General features: G+C 40.6%; 1 protein-coding gene and 1 non-coding gene across 28 annotated transcripts in view; both read right to left on the reverse strand.

Moving 5' to 3' along the window:
• UBAP2L (ubiquitin associated protein 2 like) overlaps positions 1–27,474 on the reverse strand; it is a 40,161-nt gene that overhangs the window by 10,719 nt on the left and 1,968 nt on the right. For 11 of the 27 annotated variants that reach the window (XR_009538452.1, XR_009538453.1, XR_009538451.1 and 8 more), the window contains exons 3-21: positions 26,565–26,642; positions 25,917–26,027; positions 22,132–22,333; positions 21,666–21,761; positions 21,197–21,242; positions 20,563–20,675; positions 18,711–18,770; positions 16,436–16,488; positions 14,383–14,468; positions 11,654–11,825; positions 7,121–7,319; positions 6,235–6,512; positions 5,905–6,077; positions 4,697–4,886; positions 3,911–3,965; positions 3,335–3,509; positions 2,446–2,518; positions 1,181–1,376; positions 1,002–1,090 (exon numbers count right to left, since the gene is read on the reverse strand). Coding sequence is in view for 24 of the 27 variants with exons in the window: in XM_060137489.1 (XP_059993472.1) it covers positions 1,002–1,090; positions 1,181–1,376; positions 2,446–2,518; positions 3,335–3,509; positions 3,911–3,965; positions 4,697–4,886; positions 5,905–6,077; positions 6,235–6,512; positions 7,121–7,319; positions 11,654–11,825; positions 14,383–14,468; positions 16,436–16,488; positions 18,711–18,770; positions 20,563–20,675; positions 21,197–21,242; positions 21,666–21,761; positions 22,132–22,333; positions 25,917–26,027; positions 26,565–26,642 (2,445 nt within the window). In the remaining 3 variants the exon portion in view is untranslated. The remainder of the gene's footprint in view (positions 1–1,001; positions 1,091–1,180; positions 1,377–2,445; positions 2,519–3,334; positions 3,510–3,910; positions 3,966–4,696; positions 4,887–5,904; positions 6,078–6,234; positions 6,513–7,120; positions 7,320–11,653; positions 11,826–14,382; positions 14,469–16,435; positions 16,489–18,710; positions 18,771–20,562; positions 20,676–21,196; positions 21,243–21,665; positions 21,762–22,131; positions 22,334–25,916; positions 26,028–26,564; positions 26,643–27,474) is intronic. The other 16 variants (XM_060137577.1, XM_060137604.1, XM_060137569.1 and 13 more) reach the window with 3 other exon arrangements.
• Positions 4,271–4,407, reverse strand: LOC132516592 (small nucleolar RNA SNORA58). Its single transcript, XR_009539415.1, has one exon. It is a non-coding gene; the product is annotated as a small nucleolar RNA SNORA58 (small nucleolar RNA).

The following is a 27,474-nucleotide window of genomic DNA, read 5'->3' on the forward strand; positions in this document are numbered from 1 at the left end:
TACATATATAGCCTGCTTTATTCTACCTGTTTTTGCCTCCTTTGCCCTTCAAAATATGGCTTAAAATTTATCTCCTTCAGAAAGGATTCGCATTTTACTCTACTCTTTAATGTTTGGGTACTAAGGTAGTGTGTTAGCTATTAAAAAAGTGCTAATGGATGTTTCATATGTATGATATTCTTCTAGACTCTCCGAAGGCAAAAACAAGTTTTTGGTTTTTTTAAAATTTTTATTGGAGTATAGTTGATTTACGATGTTGTGTTAGTTTCAGGTGTACAGCAAAGTGGATCAGTTATACATATATATCCACTCTTTTTAGATTCTTTTCCCATATAGGCCATTACAGAGTATTGAGTAGAGTTCCCTGTGCTACATGGTAGGTCCTTATTAGTTATGTTTTATATACAGTAGTGTGTATATGTCAATCCCAATCTTCCAATTTATCCCTCCGCCCCACCCCCGCTCTAATCCCCTGGTAAACATAAGTTTGAAAAACAGACGTTTAAAAAAATTTTTTTTATTAAATATCCTTCATCTTAATAGGCACTGAATACACGAAGCTGATACAAGACACAGCAGAGCAAAAGGCTACTACTGTCAGTCACCTATTCTCAGATAGCCCCAGACTAAGTCAGGGAACTCTACTCTGACTAGGTCAGAGCCAGCACAGACCCCCAGAAATTAGGAATCTATCCAACTAGAGAAAATAATTCCCTAAGAAATAGAAAGGGATTCCAGTTAGACACTCTGGCCTTTGGCTTCTGAGGCCCAGAAATTGTGTTTCACCCGACAAAATACACAGTAGAGGACCTGGTCTAGGTTTAGTCCTTCCTCTCTAAAAAATTATTTTTTCCCAAAACTACAAAGATTAAAAACTTGTTTGCTTACATGTGACAACCACTCATTTATTATTTAATTATATTCTTCCACCTGAAGCCATAGCCATAAAGAACAGCCATACCACCTTCCTCTTTTGGAGAAGATCCTTCAGTCTCACTTACCGGGTAGGCATGTAACAGCCCTGGAGCCATAATATATGGATTAGGCAACAACGGCGGGACCCCAGGAGGGAGGTTGGGAGGAGCTTTTCCTGAAAGAGAAATTATATTTTTATCTTGTCACACTATTACTTTGCTCATTCATACCAAAGGAATGCAATTCATCTTCTATGCAGGGCTACCTGAAGTTGTAGCAACTGAGCTTCGAGTGGAGGCTGTGACGGTAGAGTTGCTGCCTAGGCTGAGGCCCAAGCTACTGCCACTATTGAGACTGGAAGAGACACTGACCACTGGGGGAGGTGCAGAGACTGTGCTGGATGTGGTGGAGAAAGTGCTGGAGGAAGAATGAAGATTCGCCTCACTCTCCACGCTTGTGTGCTTCAAAAAGGCGGTGCAGTGGAAGAGAGGAGGAGGAAACAGTGATTAGTATAACAGGTCAGGAAAGACAATCCCTTCTGTTGATTATATCACACCAACTTCTCAATTAAAAAGGCTGAGGCAGGGTACTAGGGTGCTCTCTGCCAAAGTAATTAGAAGAAGTTACTAAATACTGTCTGGCTACACATTCCCCAACATTCATCTGGTAAGGATGGTAACAACAGACCCACTGCACATTATCACCCTGTTCAGAAAGGCAACAGAGCGAGTGGGGACAAACTCCCTAGAAATGAACACTGACTAGCCAATGAGGAGACAAAAAATAGTTTAGGTCTGAAAAATATATCATAGTCTTCTCTCCCACATTCTTCTTCACTAGGCCAGCACAACAGACAAGTTCACAAGCTAGAAAGAAGTACAAGTTCTAATGAATTTAAACCTGAAATAGTACACTTGAGGAAAGAGAGATTCCTGAGAAAGCCTTAACCCTCATTACCTTGCCCCAGGCTTTTGACAAACCAGACACCTTTGCCCAAAACAGGTCCTCCTGAAGTTAGTTTTCTTCCTTACCATCTCAGCTTAATTCCACAAATTGTTATAAAATCACAACAGTGAAATTAATTCTTTGGCCAAAAGCTCTCATCTGGCCTCTACTTTCATAGGATGCCCAGACTCAAACTGATTATTTTCAGGACTCATGTTTGCCATACCCCAGACCAATGAATGAAAATGGCTGTACCAGTTAGAAAGGGATGTTCTTACAGAATTTATCATAGCATACAAAGTCCCACCCAATTAAGTGTTAAAAAAAAAAAAAAAGTCATATATTCAAAAAAGTCACTTCCAGGGCTTTGAGAATTGGCCCACAGCTCTGCAATATTTCTGGATTCTTCTGCCTCTCTCGGCTTCAAACATCCTTTTTACTCCTTTCCTGCAACTTCAGATGAATTATCACTTTGCCACCTCATGAAGAAATTTTCAAGACTCCCTTCTTGGGAGACTCTTACAGTTGGATAGTTGTTTAAGTGTAAACAAGACCATACTTCCTCTTTTACAGCATCACACTTACCAAAAGAGTGGATGTCGAAGTGCGCCCAGAAGATGTTGATGACGAAAGGGTATTCTGCTGAGTAGATAACGTGCTGTAAGGTAAAAGAGGTTGCCATTAGCCATAGGGCTATGGTTACCTGACCTGGAGCTTCAGTCAAGAACACAGGCCACGGCTTCCCTGGTGGCGCAGTGGTTGAGAGTCCGCCTGCCAATGCAGGGGACGCGGGTTCGTGCCCCGGTCCGGGAGGATCCCACATGCTGCGGAGCGGCTGGGTCCGTGAACCATGGCCACTGAGCCTGTGCTCCGCAACGGGAGAGGCCACAGCAGTGAGAGGCCCACGTACCGCAAAAAAAAAAAAGAACACAGGCCAGACACAGAGAACTGACTTGTGGTTGCCGGCAGGCAGGGTGGGGAGGGATAGAGTGGGAGTTTTGGGTTAGCAGATGCAAACTAGTATATATAGAATGGATGAACAAGGTCCTACCGTATAGCACATAGAAATATATTCAATATCCTGTGAGATAAACCATAATGGAAAAAAATATAAAAAAGAAAATATGTATAACGGAATCACTTTGCTGTACAGCAGAAATTAACACAACATTGTAAATCAACTATACATCAATTGAAAAAAAAAGAAGAACATAGGCAAAGAAGGCATAATATGGGACCAAGGAGATCCTGAGATCATATGGTAAACACAATGGCCAGCCAAGAGTAGTGAGCAGTTAAAGCAAGAATGGGTGTTGAAAAAGGGAAAAAAGCCTCCTCTGTCTTTACTTCCCATAGCTTTTAGGTTACCCACTTAGCTAATGTGGTCTCTGCTAGGCAGAGAGGACAAGATAGAACCAGAGAGCTCTGTTATTACTACTCACCAACCCAAACCTCCATCCTCACCCCAAATCACCTGCTGTGTTGTGTGGTGGTACTATTTGGAATCTCCTCATTGTGGCTCAAGCCACCCAAGGAAGATGAGTGCTGATTGGTTGTCGTCAGTAAGGAAGCTGCAGATACCGTTTCACTGAGAGGGGGGATGCTAGAAGTGGAAGGTGAGTCAGATTTCACTGCAGAGCCTGTAGCACCTGGAAATAAAGAAAGGAATTCACCTCATCAGAGGAAGTTATTAAGAGATGACGACAGCCCTAGGCTGTCCCAAAGACAAGAGTGTGAGTTATTTAGTAATGGACCACTAACATTTAGGTACAATCTTTTCCTTTTTTTTTAATTCCAAGCATTTCACAGCACTGATCTCATTTGTCCAATAAAGAGAACCCAGAGGATTATCACTGTTACAAGACAGAGAACCTGAAACTTACGATAGTTTGAGATTAAACAGCAAGGTAGAAAAAACCAAGCTGAGACTATACCAGAAGTTTTGATCATTGAGGCAGGGCTCTTTTCACAACAATCTACGAAATGCAAAAATATTTAAAGGGGAGTAAAAACACTACAACTGAGAGGAAAAAGCCTGGAGAACACTCACCTTCAACAGATTGCGTGGTCTGTAACTGCGTGGCCTGCACAGAACTGAAGCCATTCTGGTAAAAAAAAAAAAAAAGAGGAATAAGAAACAGACAAACTCAAGTGAATAGGTCAAGTTAGCACATTGACTCAGCTTAACTTCTGTCAACCAATTTCTTTCAGAGAAATTCTACAATGAAAGGATTAACATAATGTATACTACCCAAACAAAATAAAAACAACAAAAATTTAAAAACAACAACAGTAAGATATACCAACCCTGTGTGACCCAGGGCAACAGAAGGCAATGCCCAAACTGCTGAAGAGATCCCAAACCCCAAACAGACATAGGAAAGGTCCAAATCCAGTGATCCCTGGGGGATGATGTGGGAGTATGACAGTTCAGCCAAACCACCTATTCTGCTGGCTGCATCTGACAGTCACTCCACATTGCCTCTAGCATATGCTGTCCCCCTCACCAAGCCAAGACATAGCAAGGTGAGGTCTACTGATATGCACCCACAGAAGGCTGGCAATCAGATCTTCCAAGAAGAGAAAACAGGTAATTGAGACTGATTCTACTAAAGAGAATGAATCTTTAGTGCAAAGAGAATGATCTTCTGGCTCTGAGTCTCCAAGGTTAGTGAAGAGAACTTTTATTTCACCAACCACAAAAATGTGGTTCAGCTTCTCAATCAGCACTTCAGAGGTGTCTTAGCACCATTTGTCAAGAAGTAAAACACTAATATTTCAGAGATTTTGCCCACTATTCTCCTAACCAATGCCCAGGGGCTCATGAAGCCAATACCTTTGCCTGAGTCAAGTCCTTTTGGGGTGATGAAGAGATGGAGCTGGGGTACCGCCGAGTCTGTGTGGATCTCTGTTCATATAGAGGGCCCTGAGCATTATTTTGGGAGGTATAGGTTGTCGACTGAATTGGGCCACTCTGATAACCGGACTCCTGACTCTGGTTAGATGAAATTGTGGATGAAGATTCACTGTGGGGAATGGAGAAGGAAAATCTGAGAGAGACGAATAGAGCAGATCCACTGATACTAAAACAGTGGAGATCCACTACTTGTGTAAGTTGATTACAATCAAAAAGAAAAATTCCAGCAACAAATAAAAGAAACTGCCGCAATTTTCTCCTGAGAACAGTAGGAATTTCCACATCCTATAGAGCCAGGGATCTAAGCTAAGAATCCAGTTTAAAAACATTTTCAACTCTTAAAGGAAGAGAAAAATTTCTTGTTCCCTTACATGCTGCTGTTATTAGAAAAAGAGGCTAAAAGTCAGTAGAAAGGATATACTACTCTTGGTCCCTTTGATACCATCATAACATGAACCCTAAACATGGGAAAAATCACCTTTTGCTCATGTTCATTTTAAGGAATTCTGAGCTCCTGGCCCTCTCAAAAACCCTATGAAGTAAAATTCTCTTGAAAGGAACTTTTAAAATATTCATATGCATTAACAGCAATTATGATTCAACAGAGCTAGGCTGGGGCAAGACATCTCTATTTTTAAATTCTAAGGATTGAAAAAAATTCCTCCAGGGTTTTCTACTGCTTAAGATGGCCTTCCCTGATAGCTATCAGAAGAGGCAGGGAAGGTTCTACTGGAAAGGTTTCTTTTACTTGTGTAATGTATTAATGTTACCTCCTTCCTAGGAGTTCAAAGCTACACCCTTCGTAGGCTTAAGTCCACACCAAGGGGCTAAAAGTGTCAAACACATTTTTAGCTGTGGTAGAGGCCAAGGTACTGTTAAAGGTGGGGTACATGTCTCTAGGAACTGTGCCTGGACATTCTAGAAGTGCCCAAGGGATACATTTCTGCTTAGAGTTAGGAAAAACCTAGTAACAATATTTTAAAATGCTCAACAAAATGCTAAATTGGCTACTTTTCTCTCACTCAATCAGAGGCTTGGCCTGTCCAGAGTTCTAGGAATCAGCAGGAGATTTAGAAAAACTGGTAAATGTCTGATAAACGAAGTCTTATGACGGCTGTTTCCTCTACCTGGCCGTGCTGGTATAGAGGCTACTTGGAGCCTGGCTTGAAGAGGCGCTCGTGGTGGGGGTGGACTCATAATCAGAAAGGACAGGCTCTGACCCAAACTGCAACGCCCCAAACTGCAGATTTAGCCCTGAGATATCTGCCGAGCCAGGCATCTCCACAGCCAGAGCAGGAATCTGTAAAGAAGATAAAGTAATGGTTTACTATAAGCTTACTGTAAGACTAATAAAAAACTTCTGCTTTAAACCTCCAAATTACACCCTTACAATCTCAATTCTCAAATCCCACACCCCTTTGCCCTAAAATAATATCTATCTAAAAGTTCAAATATACCTTAGAAGTCAAGGAGGCTTTTTTCTTCTGCTGTTTCAGTTTTTGCTGAGCCGGCTGAGGGCTGGACGATTGGTTGTCTGAAGACCCAGGAGACATTTGTGGAGCCGAGGTGGATTTGCTTGGCAGAGGAGAAGACGGGGGTGGAGGTGCAGCAGTGGAGGTAGCCACTGCAGGTGGCTTCTCCTGAAGGAACACCTCCATCATGGTTGAAGATGGGGTGAAAGCCTGGCGCTTTGTAAAGGGGCTGTGCACTGTTGAATCATTTGGGTTCTTCAAATCTGCACGAGGAAATCCAATAAGCATGAGGCCAGAGGTGTTCGTGAACCTCAAGAAAATGCTATTATCCTGCTCTAGAGCCATGAACTAGGCCCCCAGGAATCAGAAACTCATATAAACAGGTCCTCTTTTAAGATGTAATCTCATTTCTATAGGTGGCAATCATTGGATTTTATTTGTTAAGCAGAACCTAATGAAATCAAAACTATTATCCTGCCTATGTAAGAAAGGAATTCAGGAATTGTCCATGTTTAAAGTGTAAGGTCCTAAAATGGAAAAGCCCAAAGGCAGTATGATGTTTTCAAATACTACAGATAAACCTAGGGAAAACCCAAAACATCCTCAGGTCAACAGAAGACTGCAAATGTGTACAGGGCTAAATTTGATGAAAGAGATATAGAGATATACAGCTGCAACTTATGTATTTAATTATTACTCCCCAGCTTTCTGAACTAAGCCTATCTCACCAGGGGAAATCACTGTGGGAAAAGAGCCAGTTGGCTGCCCTTCTCCTCACTTCAGAACACATTCTCTACCCCTACTCCTGCTAGCCTCCTGGCAGTAATGCTCCAATGCTTAAAGAATTCAAATCACTTTCCATATTTCTCACCATACTGCACCAGCGATGGGGATTGTGTGGTGGAGCCCATGTCCCAAGAGGAGGTGGTGGTGGTTCCAGATTGAGAATGCTGAGCTGCCAACTGAGCCAGGGCCTGAGCAGTCTTGAATTGCTCCAAGAACTGGGAGCCTGTGGTGCTGCTGCCTTTAGCTTCACCGACATCACCAAATCCTTTCCCTAACATGCTCACCTGTAGATCAACACAGAGATTAGAGGAATCCACATCCAAGCAACTTTGTTCAACTACTCAAAATACAAACAAACAAACAAAAACAAAACACTTATCCCTGTTAAGAGCCAGTACAGTTAAGACAAGTAAAGAATGTCCAGGGGCTTCCCTGGTGGTGCAGTGGTTAAAAATCCGCCTGCCAATGCAGGGGACACAGATTCAAGCTGTGGTCGAGGAAGATCCCACATGCTGCGGAGCAACTAAGCCTGTGCGCACAACTACTGAGCCTGAGCTCTAGACCCTGTGAGCCACAACTACCGAGCCCGCGTGCCACAACTACTGAAGCCCACGCGCCTAGAGCCCGTGCTCTGCAACAAGAGAAGCCACCACAGTGAGAAGCCCGCGCACCACAACAAAGAGTAGCCCCCACTCGCCGAACCTGGAGAAAGCCTATGCACAGCAATGAAGACCCAACACAGCCAAAACTAAAAACTAAATAAATTTTTTTAAAAAAATGTCACAAAATAGAATAGTCCATTACAGCATAAGCTCTGGACTCAGACTGTCTACATTCAAATCCTGGTTAAATAATTGTGGAAAAATTACTTGTAATTGGTCTGTACCTCATTTTCCTCATCTGAAAACAGGAATAAAAGTAGTACCTCATAAAGGTATAGGAAGATTAAACAAGATTAAAGCATTTAATATGTGCATGGCACATAACAAGCAGTCAAAAAAATAAGAGCCAGGGCTTCCCTGGTGGCGCAGTGGTTGAGAGTCCGCCTGCCGATGCAGGGGACACGGGTTTGTGCCCCGGTCTGGGAAGATCCCACATGCCGCAGAGCGGCTGGGCCTGTGAACCATGGCCGCTGAGCCTGCACGTCCGGAGCCTGTGCTCTGCAACGGGAGAGGCCACAACAGTGAGAGGCCCGTGTACCACAAAAAAAAAAAAAAAAAAAAAAAAAGAGCCATTAAAATTTATACCATTACCATCACTTTCCCCTCCTTCCTTCTCAGGGACTCCTTTAATGACTGGAGGGGTTTTCTCCCCTTTGAATTTTTAAATCAACTAATACTTGATTATTAAGCTAACATGAAGGTGATATAAAATTTCACTTCAGGGGCTTCCCTGGTGGCACAGTGGTTGAGAGTCTGCCTGCCGATGCAGGGGACACGGGTTCGTGCCCCGGTCCAGGAAGATGCCACATGCCACAGAGCGGCTGGGCCCGTGAGCCATGGCCACTGAGCCTGCGCGTCTGGAGCCTTTGCTCCGCAACAGGAGAGGCCACAACAGTGAGAGGCCCGTGTACCGCAAAAAAAAAAAAAAAAAAAATTCACTTCAGCCATTAAAGTCTTTGCCCCTTCCACTGAACAGCTCAAAAGGAACAAAAACAACTAACTGAGCTTCATCTCAATGTTTCTAATAACTAGCATAGAGACAAAGAAGCAAAGTCAAGGAGCTATCTCAACTTCTGCATTAAATGATCAAGTAATGAGTCAATCTGATTTTATTGTTTTCTGTGTATATCCAAGTTCTACAGGGTAATCGTGATGACAAAACAAAATTTACTCTTAATGCTTTTGGGGGATTCTCTCTATTCCCTACTACCAAGTAAAACTACCAGCCTAGACCAGAAGATTAACCATGTGGCCTTGACTATTCTAAAGAACCTCCAAGGAGATTTAGTCTAGTCTCTCTTAGGTTCTTACTTAAGCACATCATGATCTTCAATTAAGCGGTGCTTATACAAAACCCATCTGTCCAACCCAACGTAAGACTTTTTTTTCCACTTCAGTCTGTATCCCAAGACTATACAAACAAGTACAAAAACACTGGAAATCTAGTTGAAAGTACAGGATTGAGGCAGAGAGATGATCCCGCACAGCATGATTACCAAATATTCTGCAAGCGTGAAACACTGAAGGTATAGAAAATTACCTAACATTCATATATTATAATGGGGAAGGGCTCCTATATTACTTACATCTATTAAATTTTAAGGGAAATTAATCCTCTAACCTCTGTCCTCAATGGAAAAGAACTACATTAAATAGCATACTGATTAACGCAGGTAATGAGAAAAAATAGCACTTATGTTTAGTTTCACATATCACATGACACACATTAAACAGAATGTTAAAGTGGAAGTATACTGAAAACTTATTTTTGATATGAGAATTTGGATTTAGGTGTAAATCTTCAACTCCAGACATTAAAGGCAATTAAAAGTGACACAGAGCACTTAACCCATTTTCCAGTCATATATCTTAGGTGTTGGTAGTTATTTTCTGATCTTCATTACATCTTCCTACGACCTTTGTCCCATTTTGTTTCTTCCTTCTTTTCCTTTTTAGTCCCAACACTCCTCTCCCTTCTCTGCCACTTTTTCTCTCCTGTGACCACTCATACATGGCAGAATATCAACCACCAAATTACTATTAACACAAAAAACTATTTTAAGACAACAGTTAAAAACTAACAGAGTGGGACTTCCCTGGTGGCACAGTGGTCAAGAATCCGCATACCAATGCAGGAGACACCGGTTCGATCCCTGGTCCAGGAAGATCCCATGTGCCGTGGAGCAACTAAGCCCGTGAGCCACGACTACTGAGCCCTTGTGCCACAACTCCTGAAGCCCGCGCGCCTAGAGCCCGTGCTCCACAACAAGAGAAACCACTGCAATGAGAAGCATGAGCACCGCAACAAAGAGTATCGCCTGCTCGCCGCAACGAGAGAAAGCTTGTGCGCAGCGATGAAGACCCAACACAGCCAAAAATAAATAAATTATTTTTTTAAAAACCTAACAGCTCTGGATTAGAGGCTGACTTAGCAGTTTTACAGCTGAATTACTCTAACCTTACTACTAGAAAAATAAAAGTATATGCATAGGGGCTTCCCTGGTGGCGCAGTGGTTGAGAATCTGCCTGCTAATGCAGGGGACACGGGTTCGAGCCCTGGTCTGGGAAGATCCCACATGCCGCAGAGCAACTAGGCCTGTGAGCCACAACTACTGAGCCTGCGCGTCTGGAGCCTGTGCTCTGCAACAAGAGAGGCCGCGACAGTGAGAGGCCCGTGCACCGCGATGAAGAGTGGCGCCCGCTTGCCACAACTAGAGAAAGCCCTCGCACAGAAACGAAGACCCAACACAGCCAAAAATAAAAAAAAAATAAAAAAATTTAAAAAAGTATATGCATACACATAGTTTCTTACCTCTTACAACTATAGTAACCCTCCAGCAAAAAATAAACAGGAAAGTAAAATAAACAGGAAAGAAGAGAGAAAAAGCAGTACCTTTAGGATTTACTGACCATCTTTGTTTAGTTATTTAGACTTTGCTATAATTGATGACCTTGAATTTTAAAAAATATTCTGAATCAACAAGTCATTTGCCATAAGTGCTCTAGGTTAATAACCAATACCACTACTTGCACATTTGCGGAGACTTTACCCATTATCTTATTTATCTTCCTGAAGCCCTGTAAGATAGGCACAGCAAGCACTCTTATCCCTACTTACAGAGAAAGGGAGAAATAGCTAATAAGCGGGCAGATTCAGGAAGACCCCAAGTTTTGAGAAGCCTAGCTCAGAAATGTCTGGTTTAAATGAATACATATGACAATTCTGCTCTATCAAGAAAAAGGGAACGGCTGGACTTCCCTGGTGGTCCAGGGGTTAAGACTCCGTGCTCCCAACGCAGGGGGCATCGGTTCAATCCTTGGTTGGGGAACTAAGATCCCACATGCCACACAGTGCAGCCAAAAAACAAAAAACAAACGACAGGGAACTGCTACAACCTTCCAACCAAGTTTAATTAGTATTACTAATACTAATTAGCATTAAAATTGGTTGTCATTGATTTTCACTCAAGAATAACAGTGAACAATGTTTGCACAATAAGTATTCAGTAAATGACGTTAACTCATTCTTTTTTTAAAGCCTACACGTTAAAAAAAATACATTTAATTAATTGATTGATTGATTTTGGCTACGCTGGGTCTTAGTTGTGGCATGTGGGCTTCTTAGTTGTGGCATGCATGTGGGATCTAGTTCTCCGACCAGGGGTCGAACTCGGGCCCCGTATATTGGGAGCGTGGAGTCTAATCCACTGGACCACAAGGGAAGTCTCCTAACTCATTTTTATAAGATGACTCAGTCTGTCCAAAGCTAAGTCCTCTCCTAGAGCTATATCCCCTACTACCCAACTCGACATCTCTACACCCAAGTCAGCCTAGGAAGACAAAAGAAGACGCTTTACCTTGCCCCAAACCTCTGGGTATCACTGAAAGGAATTACTGTATGTATGTGCTGGGGTTGCAGAAAAGTTTGGTTAGGATACACCATGTTTCCTACTTACCATACTGTGATGAGAAAACGTGTTCCCTGAAGCAGGCTGTGATATGGCACTCTGCTTCGAGTTACTGAACACCAGAGGCTGGGCAAGAGAAGGAGCCTGAGATGGATCCAGATTAGATGAATCATTCTCCATTGAAGATGGTGTCTTCCCCAACAGAACAGCAAGGTCAATTCTGGTGGAGAGATGGGAGCTTGATGAATAATGACTGAACATTCCAGCATTCCGCAACACCCGACTCAGATTATGGTTAGATCAAAATGAAGTCACTCCCCAGAAACACAAAGCCGTGAAATGCTTAATTCATCAAAATAACAGATCTGTAAGAGCCACAACAGTATCTACCTATGCTCCAATGAGGCTGCCAACCTTAATAATGTTATATATTTTAATTTTAGTGAAATTAACTTAGTGAAACATCAAATGTTACTTTTAATACAGCAGCTCAATAATTGGGCCAAAATTTACAAATTTTTACCCATGATTTTAATACTGAATACCTGTCATTACCAATATCTAATATATAAAACCACATACTAGAATGCTGGCATCCTCAAGCAGCTTTGGAACAAGAAGGGTTTGGGGAATTTTTCCCAAAATTTTTAAAATATTTCAAGTTACTTGTGATATAATGAAAATATATACTAGGGGCTTTTCAAATTTCCTGAGTAGTAGGAGTGTCTTTTGTTTTTCATAATTGGTCTCTTTCAACTACAGTTTATGCTAATAAAGTAACTCAGGGTGGGACCCCTCACAGAGTTTCAAGAAGGCGGCGGGTCACCAGAAACACCAAGAAAGTGATTAGAGAGTTGGAACTTTCAGCCCCACCACACTCCACCCACTTCTAGAGAAGGAAGAGGAGCTAGAGACTGAATTCAATCACCAATGACTTTATCAATCATGCCTATGTAATGAAACTCTCATTAAAAACTCTTGAACAATGAGGTTCAGTGAGCTTCTGGGATGGTGAACACATCGATGTGCCAGGAGGGCAGTACACCCAGAGAGGGCTTAGAAGCTCTGTGCTCCACCAACCCCCATACCATGCCCTATGCATCTCTTCCATCTGGCTCTTCCTGAGTACTGGTTATAATAAACCAGGGACAGCAAGTAAAACTCTTTCCTGAGTTATATGAGTCATTCTAGAAAATTATTAAACCTGAGCAGGGGGCTGTGAGAACTCCCAAATTTGTAGTCGGCTGGGCAGAAATGTGCAGGTGGCCCATTTGCAGCTGACCTCTGAAGTAAATAAAGGCAGTCTTGTGGTACTGAGCCGTCAACTTGGGTCTGCGCTAACTCTGGAGAGTTAGTGTCAGAACACCCAGCTGGTGTCAGAGAATTGAAGAATTGGTGTGGAAAAAAATCACAGATATTTGGTATCATAGAAAAAAAAAAAAAAGTATGGAGGTTCTTTAAAAAACTAAAAACAGAACTACCATATGACCCAGCAATCCCACTACTGGGCATATACCCTGAGAAAACCGTAATTCAAAAAGAGACATGTACCACAATGTTCACTGCAGCACTATTTATAATAGCCAGGACACGGAAGCAACCTAAATGTCCATCAACAGATGAATGGACAAAGAAGATGTGGCACATATACACAATGGAATATTACTCAGCCATAAAAAGAAACGAAATTGAGTTATTTGTAGTGAGGTGGATGGAGCTAGAGTCTGTCATACAAAGTGAAGTCAGAAAGAGAAAAACAAATACCGTATGCTAACTCATATTTATGGGATCTAAAAAAAATGGTACTGATGAACCTAGTAGCAGGGCAGGAATAAAGACACAGACATAGAGAAGGGACTTGAGGACATGGGGGAGAGGAAGGGGGAAGCTGGGGCATAGTGAGAGTAGCATCAACATATATACACTACCAAATGTAAAATAGCTAGCTCTTGGGAAGCAGCAGCATAGCACAGGGAGATCAGCTCGGTGCTTTGCAATGACCTGGAGGGGTGGGATAGGAAGGCTCAAGAGAGAGGGGATATATGTATGAATATGGCTGATTCACTTTGTTGTACAACAAAAACTAACAGCATTGTGAAGCAATTATACTCCAATAAAGATGTATGAAAACAAAAAACACATTACCTCTGGTAATGACATCCTGAACATCCTATTCCTATCGCACTTCTCTTTAGGACATTCTGAATCAACAGCTATCATACCCAGGTCTAGAAATAATCCAAGAGTCTTTCAGGGGATAAAAATATTCCCTGACAAGTGTTATCTTCCTCTACTGACCCCAATACCTATGTTCAAGTTCTAAAAATTTCATAAGCCAGATCCTAGGGAAAAAAATTATCACCGTGCTCAGTGGGCTAAGCAAAGACCGTAATTATTAAGCAAGAGAAGAAACTATTGAACAGTTCTGCAAATTCAGAAATAAATGAAAACTTTCCACTTTCAGCTTCTCTTTACCTGACTTACTACAAGTTCTAAGTTTTAATCAATACCTATGATGCTGACAAGGCTGACCTATGTATTAAAGGGCTGTTTGGGGGAGAGTTAGCTTTAAAATTGTAATATATGGATTTCCATTCAGTAGATTACTAATATCAACTCTTACAAATCTACCAATCAACTTAATAGGACCCTAATATGATTTGGTTATCATTATTACCGACACCATGGGAGTCTGTAGAGGTCCAGTGCCATTCTTCCTTACAACTAACTTAGCAGATACCCTTGGGAAAAGATACAGAATTATACCACACACTTGCCTCTGACCAGCAGTGATTGTCACATTCTCCGCAGGCAGAGGCACTGATGACACATTAGAGGCAGTGAAGATCTTGGTCTCAGAAAGCTGGAAAACAGAGGAATTAGTCACTCCTAGTGTTAGGTAGGTTTCAGTCAGAAACCTGGCACAGGTTAAGGGGAATTCAACATCAAGAAAAAGGGGAAAACTCTTTGAAGAGAGAACCACCTACTCTAAGGAATCCTGAATGGACTGACTTTCAAGCCCCTTCTATCTGTGCACAGTGGTTTTATCAAAAGAGAGGGTAGAATCAAGAAACCTAATAAAATCGAGCGGAGTCACATAATATGGGCACTGAACTTACACGAAGGTGAATATGGTAGACAGAAAAACAGAGAAAGCCCCTTTATGTTTTCCCACTACAGCTCCCAACTCCTACCTCAATCCAAACCATACTTTATCTTCCACTACTCCTCTCAAAGAAAGGAAGATCACAGCCAAGATGAAGACAGATATAAGTTAATTCTTGGCTTTTGAGCAGTAAGGGCCCAAGGGCTGATGAGTCGACATATGGAGGAATAATTTTAACATGCACTTTTTGGGGACTTCCCTGGTGGTGCAGTGGATAAGACTCCGCGCTCCCAATGCAGGGGGCCTGGGTTTGATCACTGGTCAGGGAACTAGATCCGACATGCATGCCACAACTAAGAGTTCGCATGCCACAACTAAGGAGCCGGCGAGCCGCAACTAAAGGAACCCTGGAACCACGACTAAGGAGCCCGCCTGCCACAACTAAGACCTGGTGCAACCAAATAAATAAATACATATATATTTTTAAAAGGCATTTTTTGCCTTAAAACTGACTTTGTTACACCTAGTCTCTCCACTATAAAACACTAAAATTAGGTAAACAATTGTAAGGAATAAATCTTCCTACTATTCAAAAGTTGATTTTTTTTGAGGGGGGGGGGCATGCTGCCCGGCCTTCTGGGATCTTAGTTCCCTGACCAGGAATTGAACCCTGGCCCTAGGCAGTGAAAGCAAGGAGTCCTTAACCACTGGACCACCAGAGAATTCCCCAAAAGCTGATTTTTTTAAAAAAACTTTTTGATTAAAATCTCCCCTCTAAAAACAGTGAATCCACTCCCCCAAATATATCATTCTCTGAAAGGTGGTTAAGCTGACAAGCCAAATCTTAGAAAGTATTCACAAAGCAGTCTAGCTCTGCTACAAGAGAAAAGAATCACCCTCTAATGCTGATACATCCAGAATTTTAAAATTCAGGCCTGAAAACCAAAACAGTTTGACACATCATTTCCTCTTATCATCTTCTGTCTTGACTGAATAAATACAAGTACAGGAAGGTTCATCCATGATCACGGGAAACTGTAATTCATAGCAAAAGCTTGACTGTGACCAGGGATCAGGAAAATTCTTTTACTCAGGTACTACTCCAGCGAATTCATATAGCTTGTCTATATGCCACCCATCTATGAGGTTTCCTAGTTTAGTCAATCTGGAAGATAGCCAAACCTACATGTTCATCTCAATTACAATCACCACGATGCACTCTTAGTACAAAAACAAAAGGGGTCCCAGAGTCAACCAGACTGTAAACTTAAGAACTTGGTACTGTAACTCTCATCTGTACCCACCTCTAAGCCAATTACAGGACCATACACCAATGCCTGAATGTGAACCAAATAACTGATTTGCTCCAAGGAGAGTCATGTGCCACCAGAAGCTATTACTCAATGCACTACCTGCCTAACTCCATTTCTAGTGCCCTACCCAACCACCATCTCTTCCTGGGATAAATCCGACAATCAGATATTGGACTTACACAAGTGCACTTGCCCTTTCCATAGTCTGGTTCCACAGAGTCCTGTTCATGCCCAGTCTCCTTCATATAACATATGTGAAATGTTCTGGCTCAGAACACTATTTTGGATGTAAAAGTTTTGGGTCAGAATTTTAAGGGTGAATTTTGAGGGGTAGAAACATACCCATTTTCTATCCCTAAACACCACTTAGGGATAGAACGTACTAATGAGGAATGACCTGGGAATACCTACATCTTCATTCCAATCTTCAGTTCCCCACTCCTCTGTTGCAGTCCTCCATGCACCTGGGAATAAAGGAAAAACAATGAAGTAATTTTAAGTACCAGTACAAAGCACAGGCAGAAAATACGGACGTTTTAAACTTTTGGCAGCCAAAAGTGTAACTAGAATTTAGTAATCAGAAGGGATTCTTGGGCTTCAGAGGGAGGAAAAGACTTTTTAGAAAGGGATACCTCAGAACAACCAGGGTTTTAATAAGATTATGATTTCACAGCTACTTTCAGTTCTTGTTACACAGCTGTAATAGGAAAGAGAGCAAGACAGTAAGAAAGAGAGAGAAAATGCAAGAGACAGCAAGACTCCAATGGACCCAATGCTCCAAGCAATCTCTTAAGGGCCTTCAAGTCCTCTGACTTAGTAGTCCGTTCAGTGAAATGGCAGCAGACAATTTAAACTGAAACATGCAAGCTGTACTTATTTGGTATAAGACAATACTGCAGGCAGTCTGAAGAAAGATGGCAGCAGGGGCAGAGGAACACAAATGGTTGCCACATTATAGTCAAAGGGCAGTGAAGAAGGAAAGGCCTGAAATCCAAACTGAGAGCACTGACACCTACCTGCTATGGGAACTGAATTTAAAAATGCATACTCAGGGCTTTCCTGGTGGCACAGTGGTTAAGAATCCGCCTGCCAATGCAGGGGACGCGGTTCAATCCCTGATCCGGGAAGACCCCACACGCCATGGAGCAACTAAGCCTGTGCGACACAACTACTGAGCCTGCGCTCTAGAGCCCATGTGCCACAACTACTGAGCCCTCATGCCACAACTACTGAAGCCCACGTGCCTAAAGCCCATGCTCCACAACAAGAGAAGCCACCACAATGAGAAGCCTGTGCGCCACAACGAAGAGTGGCCCCGCTCTCTGCAACCAGAGAAAAGCCCACGTGCAGCAACGAAGACCCAACGCAGCCAAAAATAAAATTAAATTTAAAAATGCATACTCAGCAGAAGTCAAGTTTATAGATCGTTTTGATTTAACTATAAGAAACCCCAATGGATCTGTTCTTTTCAGAAGACATGAGATGAGATTGAAAAATAAAATATGTGTAATAGTTACCGTACTGGTCCTAACTATACAAAACACAAAATCTGACCTGTAAAAGTCATGGCACAGACAATGGAGGGACACAGTTTCTGTAGGAGAGGTCTGTAAATAATCAAACCACCTTGCATATTCCCCTTGTTTTGCTTTACGTATACGCATATCCTCAGAAAAGGAACCTGGCATTTTTTAAGGAATATAGGTGAGTTTCTATGAGACCTAAAATTCTTCCCTTCAACCAAAGAACCACACTAAGAAACAGGAACCTCTGTGTAGCAAGGACCAGAAAACGCCTTATTTTCTTTTCTAGGATAACAGTATATATTTAATAATTCTTAAAACATTCTCTCCAAATGGGGAAACTTCTTACAAGAATGAAAGTATGAAGGCATGGCATTCAGATTTCACTGTCACTGAAGAGAAATATTCTAACACCTACAAAACCCGTCTGAAATTCTCTTAAAACATTTAATAATGAAAAATCCTATTTCCTAGAGAAAAATATGTTCAGTGCAATGCCTTTCCCAGGACAATATTAAAACTATGCCAGGGAAATTCCAAACCACTTAATAATGACAATGTTCTCCAAATCAAACTAAAGTCCAATCTCAGTTTAGACAAGTTACCAACCACACTCTTCTCTCCCTCTCTAGTGATGGCATTTTTCCTCCCCATTGACAACCATCCCACCCTGGCTAAACTGGAATCCAAAATCTGGGTTAACACATACACACAATCCTAGAATTGGAAGTGATCTAAGAAGTCATTTACTACTGAGAGGCTATCTCTCAATGCAAGAAATTTTTTTTCCCCCGTACTCTAGCGACTGCATCTGGAATGGAAAGGAAGACTGTAGACAGCTACTTGACACCTTCCTATATAGGACATATGGTCTTGGCTAAGGAAAAGGACTACACTGAGGAAGCGTTAAGGCACAGAAAGAGTGCAAATGCTCTGAACAAAAGATTAGGGCTTCCATTCCATCAGCAAAAAGCACAGACAATGTAAATGTTAAATATTCATTAAACTAAATTTTTTAAGGAGGAAAAACAGACACAGAATATGAGAGAAAAAAGCAGAAAAATAAAAAGCAGGAAAACAGAAAAATGACATATCCACAGATATTTCAGTTCATAAAAATCTATTAAATATCCGGGGCAGTTAGGCGCCTGGATGTATCATACCAGGAGCAGTCTCAAATTTTCGGGGATAATTTGACCCCTCAACCCCAATGAAATCAAGTCCTGAAACAAAAAAGAAAAGAAAAGAAAAAACAACCAGTGAAATTTTGCTTGTGAATGAGAATGTTTGCCCCCAACACACAATTCCCACTGTACCTGTGGATATTTTAAGGGTAGATTTGAGTCTCTTTTTAAATTAAAAAGGGAATTTGTAATTTGCTATCATGAAAACACAAAAAGAGATCATGCATGAAGCTTAAGTTCAAATCATGAAACTTGAAGGGAATGCATGAAACTATACTCAACACTTTCACACTAACAAGCAATTCACGTAATTTTTCATTCAGCCACAAATCAAAAATTTCTGAGTCTAGCCTCCCAAATCTGCTATTCTCTACTCGGTATAAATAAACACACACCTCTTTCTTCCCTCTCTCTTTTCCCAACCAGATCCTTGTTGAAAATAGCTAAGGCTTTCAATCTAGGACTGGGACTCCATGCCTAATTTTCTATCCACAACTAAAAACAAATCCCTCAACTTCTATTATCTTTTCTGCCAATGATAAAAAGCCAAATACCCAAGAACGAACTACAGCTCAGAAACATATCTGTTATTCGGACTGTTACCAATGCTCTACAAAGCCATCAAGAGATGAATGAAGAGCAGTTCTAATGCCTCCAAAGTATAAGTTAAAACAGAAAAGGATATTTCATAGCCAAATGGTTAAGGAACTTCAAAAAGATATCTAGCTTGCCAATAACTCAACTTTAGCCTCCACCAATGAGAAATCTGTATTAAAAATGAGTTTATAAGATAGCTTGACGAACAACAAGCAAGTAACATTCAGGACCTGAGGTACAGCATATTGTGGGCAGTAGATGAGAAGTGATTTGTGCCAAAGACCTTCCTAAAGACGCAGGATTAAGGTAACTGATTTCTGAAAGGGGGTAAGGCAAATTTAAATGGATAAGGAGTCAAAGAGCCTATTTCATGCTCTACTATTAACCCTTCCCCCACTTTGTAAGAGGAAAAAATTCTCAGGCTTTCCATGTGCTGGCTCAGCCAGAAAGAGGTAGCTGGTCTCATAAGAAAGTACTCTGGAACCAAGAGGCTGTTCTTATTTAAAGTAGTAAAAGTTATCTCTTACTCCCAAACACATCTTGGTGTATCCCACAAGCCTAACATATCCTCAAATATATATACACTTCCCAAATATGCATCAAAGTCAGCTAACAAAAAAAGCGAATCCCATAATACTCTACCACACCCAGAAGACTATCCAACAAAGAAAGGCAGAAAGTCTCCAGATTTCCTTCTTGCCCATAAACTGAGATTTCCCAAAAATTAAGGGAAAAAGATAATCCTATCTCTGTATGCAGAAACAAATAAACTGACAGTGGGCTTTGATTCTGGGCCCTATTCATCTTTACAAGTAGTGGCTTGATTAATTCCGGATATCTTTTCAAAAGGCAAAGCTAAGTAGCCAAACAGAAACACTAGGAAATACAATTGGAGCTAATGGTGTAATGGAAAGAGCATGAGCTTTGAGAGTCAAAAAATTCTGAGTTCTAACAAATTTCATAACCACTCTTGCAGTCTAAGTCTTGTCATCTGGAAAGTGATGATAAATAATGTCTATTTCATAAAATAGTGATGAAGATCAGGTGAAACAGCATGTATAATGTGCCCATGGGCACAAAGTAAATGAAGGAGAGTACACTGCAATTCAGTTGTCACCCCTTTCCTCTCTCTGACTCAGCAGCCAAAAACTACTCCACTTTTTTGTTAAGTATATCCTCAAAAAAATTATTTCTTTAGATTCCCAGAGACAAGAAACTAATAAAAGTCACTCACTCGTCCCATCATCTGGTTCAAAGTGGCCAGTGTTGTTCCATGTATTGCCGCTATTATTGCCATAGTTATCATCAGTATTGGCCGGCTCTGCATAATCAGCTGGGTTAAAGGTTCTGGGAGAAAAAAAAAACAAAACAAAACTTAAAAGAGTCTCTGAGCTCTAAGCAGCACCAGTGAAAATTAACTCAAAAGGAGGGCAATCAGAATCTTTACTGTCTCTTTCCTAGTACAGATCAACCATGGCCCCATTCTATAAGCCTATAAGCTGTCTACTTTTGCTCACTTACCAGCTTACCTAAAATTTCATGGTATAATCTTTTTTTTTATAATTTTAATTTATATCCACTATCCCTTTTGGATTAGGACACCAATAAAATCCACGTGAAAATTTTGAGAAAATAGCAGGTATGTGTATTCTAATGAGATAAAATAATTCAGGTGGTAAATGCTTATCTCCCAGATATAAGCCCTATGCCTATACACACCTGATGAAATAGTCCAGCAATCTTTCTGATCACATTTTGGTTATAGCTGCCTATTATCCTCAGGATACCAGGATATTAACCATGCTAAAACATTATGGTAATGCTTAAGGAAAAATTAAAGACTTTAACACTGGATCAATGAAACTTACCCCATTCCTTGAGCAGAAAACCTTCCTCCCCGCCTACCAGAGCCACCTAAAGAATGAGAAAAAGAGGGACAAAGAAATATTTTAGAAGTTGATATAAAATCACCTTGCCAACAGAGGCAGCTTTGGAAAGTAAGTGGTTGACATCATCAGATATTCCTTCTCTCACTCTGTAGCACATCAGTTAATATAACACAGCAGGACAATTATTATTGACAAGGTTGTTCCTTTGCTGATCAAACTGCTGGATCCTCAAGCAAATACAATAATAGCAACAATAAAGAGCAGAGGAAATGACATCTACCTTCCTTCCCACTGCCCACTCAGTAGTCTCTAGAATTTGCATGACACTTCCAACAATTAAGGTATCCAGAGTCCATGTGAATTTGTCTGGTTTTAAATAAAGTAGACCCCTACTAAACTAATAAGAGTAGCTTGCCCCCAATATCCATCCCGCCAACAAACTGATCACCTCTGCCTCGGCCACGACCTCTTCTGCCTCTTTCTGTGCCTCTTCCAGAAGGCCCTCCACTCTTGGTGCCATCTAATCCATTTTCCTGACCTCGAACTGAAATTTAAAAACAAAACAAAACAAAACAAAACAAAACACCACAGATGGCCAGAGCAAAGTGAATAGAAAGTATGTACATAAATGGTATGTATACATGGTGGTGGGGAGACAAAAACAAAGAAGAGAAAATGAGCTGGAAGGATGGAACATGATGGTTACTAGGGAATGGTTACTAGTCAAACAATTTTACAAACGGCTACAAGGTAACTTCATGCTCAACTGGTGGCTGTTGCTAGAAAAGGCTACATGCAAGAAATGCCAAGGTCTCAGAACAGATGATTTTAAGAAAAATCATAAGGATGATATAATGGTTACTAGATCCAGCCTCGCAGAGCCCTGACATCCCTCAAGTCTAGACATTACTAACCCACAACTGGTTTTGTTAAAGCCCCATGCATACACTCTCGTCCGCGGCTGGCACCTCTCCCCCGTCTTGGTGGCCCACCACGTCGCCGACTATAGTCTCTGTCCCGGTCTCGATTTTCTTTGCCTTCCTCGTTGGATTCCGTTTGGCCGCCGTCCTTCTGTCCTGAGACTCCTTTCTTCTTCCCAACCATCTCCCAGGAATGCTAAAGAAGAGCAGAGCATTCAGGCCTAATCAATATAGGCTGCTACCAGGAAACCAGAGATAAAAGCTGGGACAACTGTTAACCATTCTCCTCTCAGCATCCACATCTAAGATAACTTCTATTAGTTTATTTCTGTTTAAGTGGAGAGTATAGACAGAACCTCAAAACAAATTCTACACCTATCACTGCAAAATTAAAGCCCTTTTTGTAGAAGAGGTGCTTATAAGCAAATGGATTGCAGGGATCACTTCCAAAAGGGTTACCGAGATCTCTGTCCAGTTCAGTCACTCGGCGTGGTAGTCAAAGGACCTAGTTACTTACTGGACCTTTCTGTCAAGTGTGTTTCCTGGGCTGAAAAAACTAATTCCCTTTGGATTCAGTGACTCCCAGTTTTTTATAGCCTTATCCATGTCAAATAAAGCAGAAAAGAAAACTGAAAGTTTGTAAAAGTTAACTCTGAATTCAGAATGAACGAATATCATTTGACTCTTGAGTATATTCTCTAATTCAGCAACCTAGAATTTATGAGGAAAACAACTATACCTACTCCCCAACCCACCCCCCTTCACACACACCAATTTCCTTTATTTAAAAGAAGACCAAATAGCAGTCAGGAAAGCACAGCCCTGGCCTTGAGACATGCTGACTATAGGAAGCCTTCCATTCCTGGTTTTATTCACTGTGTTCTCCCCTATACATCCTGAATTGCTACAATACGATTCAACCTTCCTCAAAGCAGTTCATTCCAGATTGCAGGAGGGAATATTTACAGTAAGGAAAATGAGCTAAACAGTCTTGCAAAAACTCATTCCTTAGGAAAATGAGTTTTATAAATTTGAAGGTTTTTTTTGGCCTTGCTGTGTGGCTTGCAGGATCTTAGTCCCCTTACCAGGGATTGAACACAGGTTCTCAGTAGTGAAAGCGTGGAGTCCTAACTACCAGCGAATTCCCTATAAATTTAAAGTTTTAAACACACAAATACATTGATTTACAAATTTTTGCAGAAAATATGTACAAATAAAAGTTCCAGTTCAATCACCAAGACTATCAGAGCTTTACTATCCTAGATACCATCTAACCCAAACTACAATGGCCCTGTTGCTCAGCAACAGGTGTCTAATATCCAATAACTTTGAAAATATGGAATAGTAGTATGAAACTACTATTAATTTTGTCAGGGTTGATAATAATATTGTGGTCATATAAAAGAGTAACCTTTAAGGGAAACATGCCAAAGAATTTAGGAAATAAAGTACTATGATGTCTACAACAACTTATTTCCAAATAATCCCAAGTGTCCACCAGTGGATGAGTGGATAAACGAGATGTGCTACAAACATACAACGGAATATTATTCAGCCTTAAAAAGGAGTGAAATTCTGACACAAGCCACAATATAGATAAACCTTGAAAACATTTTGCTAAACGAAGACACAAAAAGACAAATATTATTTGATTCCACTCATATGAGGTACCAAGAACAGGCAGAACCTTACACGAGGTAGTGAAAATAGGTGTTACCCCAACCTGGGAGTTGGGAAACGGAGAGTTAACTGTTTAATGGATACAGTTTCTAATTAGGAAATGAATAAGTTCTGGAAATGGATAGTGGTAATGGTTGTCCAACACTGTCAATGTCCTTAATGCCAATGAATTGTATACTTAAAATGGATAAACTGGTCTATTTTGTTAAGTATATTTTACCACAATTTAAACATTTTTAAGTTCAAAAACAGTATATTTAAAACCATACTAAAAGCATATCTACATGTTCTAAAAAGTCCACAAGAAATAGTTTACTAAAAATTAAGTATCTGCCTAGCACTCGGCAGCTCCTTGTTGCCTACTCTTTCAACCCACCCGGATTCCACATTATAGCTGGTAGGTCAATTTTTGCTCACAGTAGCTTCAATTCATAAATTATAGTAACCTTGTAGCTAAATCTACAACAGCAACACTGGAAACCAGACTCGACACAGTTCTTCGAGTTTTTGCTACTCTGTCTCAAAACCTGATAGGTTTCAGAAACCTGTCACCTTTTTCTTCTCTATGGTTATACATCAGCTGCTGGCACGAGATGGGTTCTGTAAGTAAAAAGAATTACTATAATCTTCCCGAGGCACTGCCAGTTTTCTAATACGATCTCATCCAATCAAATACATCCAACATTGATTCCCACTGGTTTCACTAGTAGCTTATTTATTTGTGGCATAAACCTACATTCTCTACCTTTTTTTCTTTTTTGATACTGTGAAAGGTCAGACTTGTAGCACTAGGCAGGAGATGCTAGAAGGTGAAACAAAATATGACTTGTGCAAAAAAAAAAAAAAAAAAATTCACTTTTTTTTTTTGGCCGTGCCATGCAGCATGCAGGACCTTAGTTACTCAACCAGGGATCAAACCCGTGCCCGCTGCACTGGGAGCTTGGAGTCTTAACCACTGGACCGCCAGGAAAGTCCCCCCAAAATTCACACTTTTTAAAAGTGTAAGTAGATTCACCTCTACCTCTACCCCACTGCCTCGAAAATACAGAGGCAATTACTCTGGAGTAAACTCAAGATGAACCAGAACTGCTTTCTGATTATCCAGGCAGTAATTTTCAAACAAGGCCCATAATATAAAATCTAATCTAGGACCACACTTTTGAAGAGAAAAAGGTACGAATTTAAATTCAATGATTAAAAATAGTTTTTCACTATTATTTCCCATTGCTTCGAGGAAACTGACAAACCTCCAACATTCAGCTAAAGTGACACTGTAACATCAGTAAGTTAATCTCTCTAAGGATGAAATCTGGTTATCAATTTCAACCAAAGATCCCCTGAGTAAGACCAAGTAAATAAAAATGACTTCAAATGATACACTCCTCATTAAAAAAAATAGTAATAAAGGTCTCTACTAAACACTGCAGGAACATACCAAAGATTAATTAGTAAGGCAGAATCCCTGCTCTTAAGGGGCTTAAAAATTTGAAACAGTAATAAGACAATAACAAAACACAGGATTCTCATTAAATAGAAAGGAAAGGAGGAGGTGAAAGCAACTCTAAATTCTAGGGCAAGAGTTCCTCCAATATCCCCTGTCATCTCCAGGGATGGTCAACAGGCTCTAAAGTTTGTTTCCCTGCTAATTCAACAGAAGTAAGTTCACATGATGAAAAGGTATTGTGAAATGTAAAGCTGATATTGGTGGGAGTGTTCTGAAATCAGAATCCAGTAGTCTGCGGCTTTGTTCAATAGCAATAAAACGTGTGAGCAGAAATCTTCCATGATTAGTAACTAAGGCTATTAAATAGCACCTCTAACTCAGACTAACCAAATCTTGAAAACAGTCACTAGCCTAGAATGAATAATTTATTTCCAGGCCAACTAGAAGAAACTGATTTTATCTGTTTTCTCCTATTTATTGTACATAAATTTTAAGTATTTGCAACCTGCGGTAAATAATCTCCAAGACAGTTCCTTGCTTTATTTGGAGAATAAGATACTGTGCTTTAAGGTGAGTTACCCCACTTGCTATTTCTGGAATTTACTAGCCTCTCAATGAGGGACCCACTTTCTAGAACACTTTATTAGCACTCTACCGTATCTGGGTTTCCTTCCAGCAGTACATTGATGGCTCTGTTGACATCTCCGTTGCAGTCATGCAAAGCAATGACACATTCATCCTGGTTCTTGCCTGTGATATCAATCAACTGAAAGAGAAAGATCAGCAACCATCATGAACAAGCCTGCACTCCCCACAAAAGAAAACTAGGTGGAAAAAAGGGAGAAGACACAGCTGAGTTTGAAAGAAGCAGGCTTAAAAAAGTAAAACATGCAGAATTTTGGTACTCTAGTTCCAAAAGCAAAATATTAACAACCTGTGATTAGGGATGGGGCAAAAGTATTTATAAAGCAGTTGAATAATACAGCATCTAATAGAGAATCAAATGCAGAAGCATACAGGATCCAGTATACCATGACTTGCCACATTTCCTAGATGCCACAACTACTTGAAGCTGCTGTACAATGGTATCAACAAAGTCATTCAATAAACAAGAGATTAAAATTAAGGTAAAACCTCTTTGAACAAGGTATCTGTCCAAAGGGGTACAATCAGACAATAAAAGCACTCATAATTCGTTTAATACTATAGTGGAAAATATCCTGGTAGGCAGCAATTCTATTTAACTGTGCTTTGATCTTGATGTCTTTTTCCACAGCTTATGGCAAATTAGAGATACACTCACTTGTTTCACCTTTTCCTCAAAGTCAGCATCATTATGGTCCGAAATCATCTGTGCAAGTCGAATTTGTTCCGCAGTGGCCTAAGAAAGCGTGATCAAGAGACAACAGTTTAGAGAAATAAGAGGGATCTATATAGTCAACATTCATCATCTCCCACCCCAATTTCCTTCTCCTTGTTACAAATGACCAACTAATAAAACGCTACCACCATGACAACAAAGAGTAAAGCTGTGACTATTTCAAGCTACAATCTCTAAAAAAGCAGGGAGCTTTTTCACCTATGTTCACAGTTAAAGAGACTTTCACTTTGGGGTCACAGCACCACTTTGAAACGTCTGTGCCTTAATTCAATTTCATTTATTTGCAAAGTCATGTGTAAACCCTGTTCCTGATTCTGCAATGACCAATGCCACCCTTTTATTCCTTAGGGATGAGACTATCATTAAGGTTTAGTCTGAGGATACACTCGGCATATCTTCCAAGTATCCAGTGTATGTTTATAAGATGTCAGAAATTTTAGCCCCAACTGAGATTAAGTACTAAAATTCTGCTAGAAATTCACCTGGAAAAAGAAGTGAAAGAAAAATGAATAAGAGGAAAGTTCTAGTCTTACATATTCAATTTAACTGACCATAAACAAATGCAAATTAATTCATTCATATTAGCTGCCAACAAATACCACACTAGTTATTAAAAAAAAAAGATCATATCTAAATCCAACTTAAAAAAAAAAAAAGAGAGAACTCATAAACCTCAGCACCCAGGTGCCAAGGAGGTTAATTTACTCTTTAAAACTGAGCAATACTCTAGGGTGTCTCATCCGTTAATCTTGAAGGAACATAGTAAAGATGCTAACTCCTCATGGGAAAGGAAAAATCAGATTAGGCCTCAATGAGACCAGAGAGGAAAACA

The sequence above is a fragment of the Lagenorhynchus albirostris genome, chromosome 2 (assembly GCF_949774975.1).
Source record: "Lagenorhynchus albirostris chromosome 2, mLagAlb1.1, whole genome shotgun sequence".
Taxonomy (NCBI): domain Eukaryota; kingdom Metazoa; phylum Chordata; class Mammalia; order Artiodactyla; family Delphinidae; genus Lagenorhynchus; species Lagenorhynchus albirostris.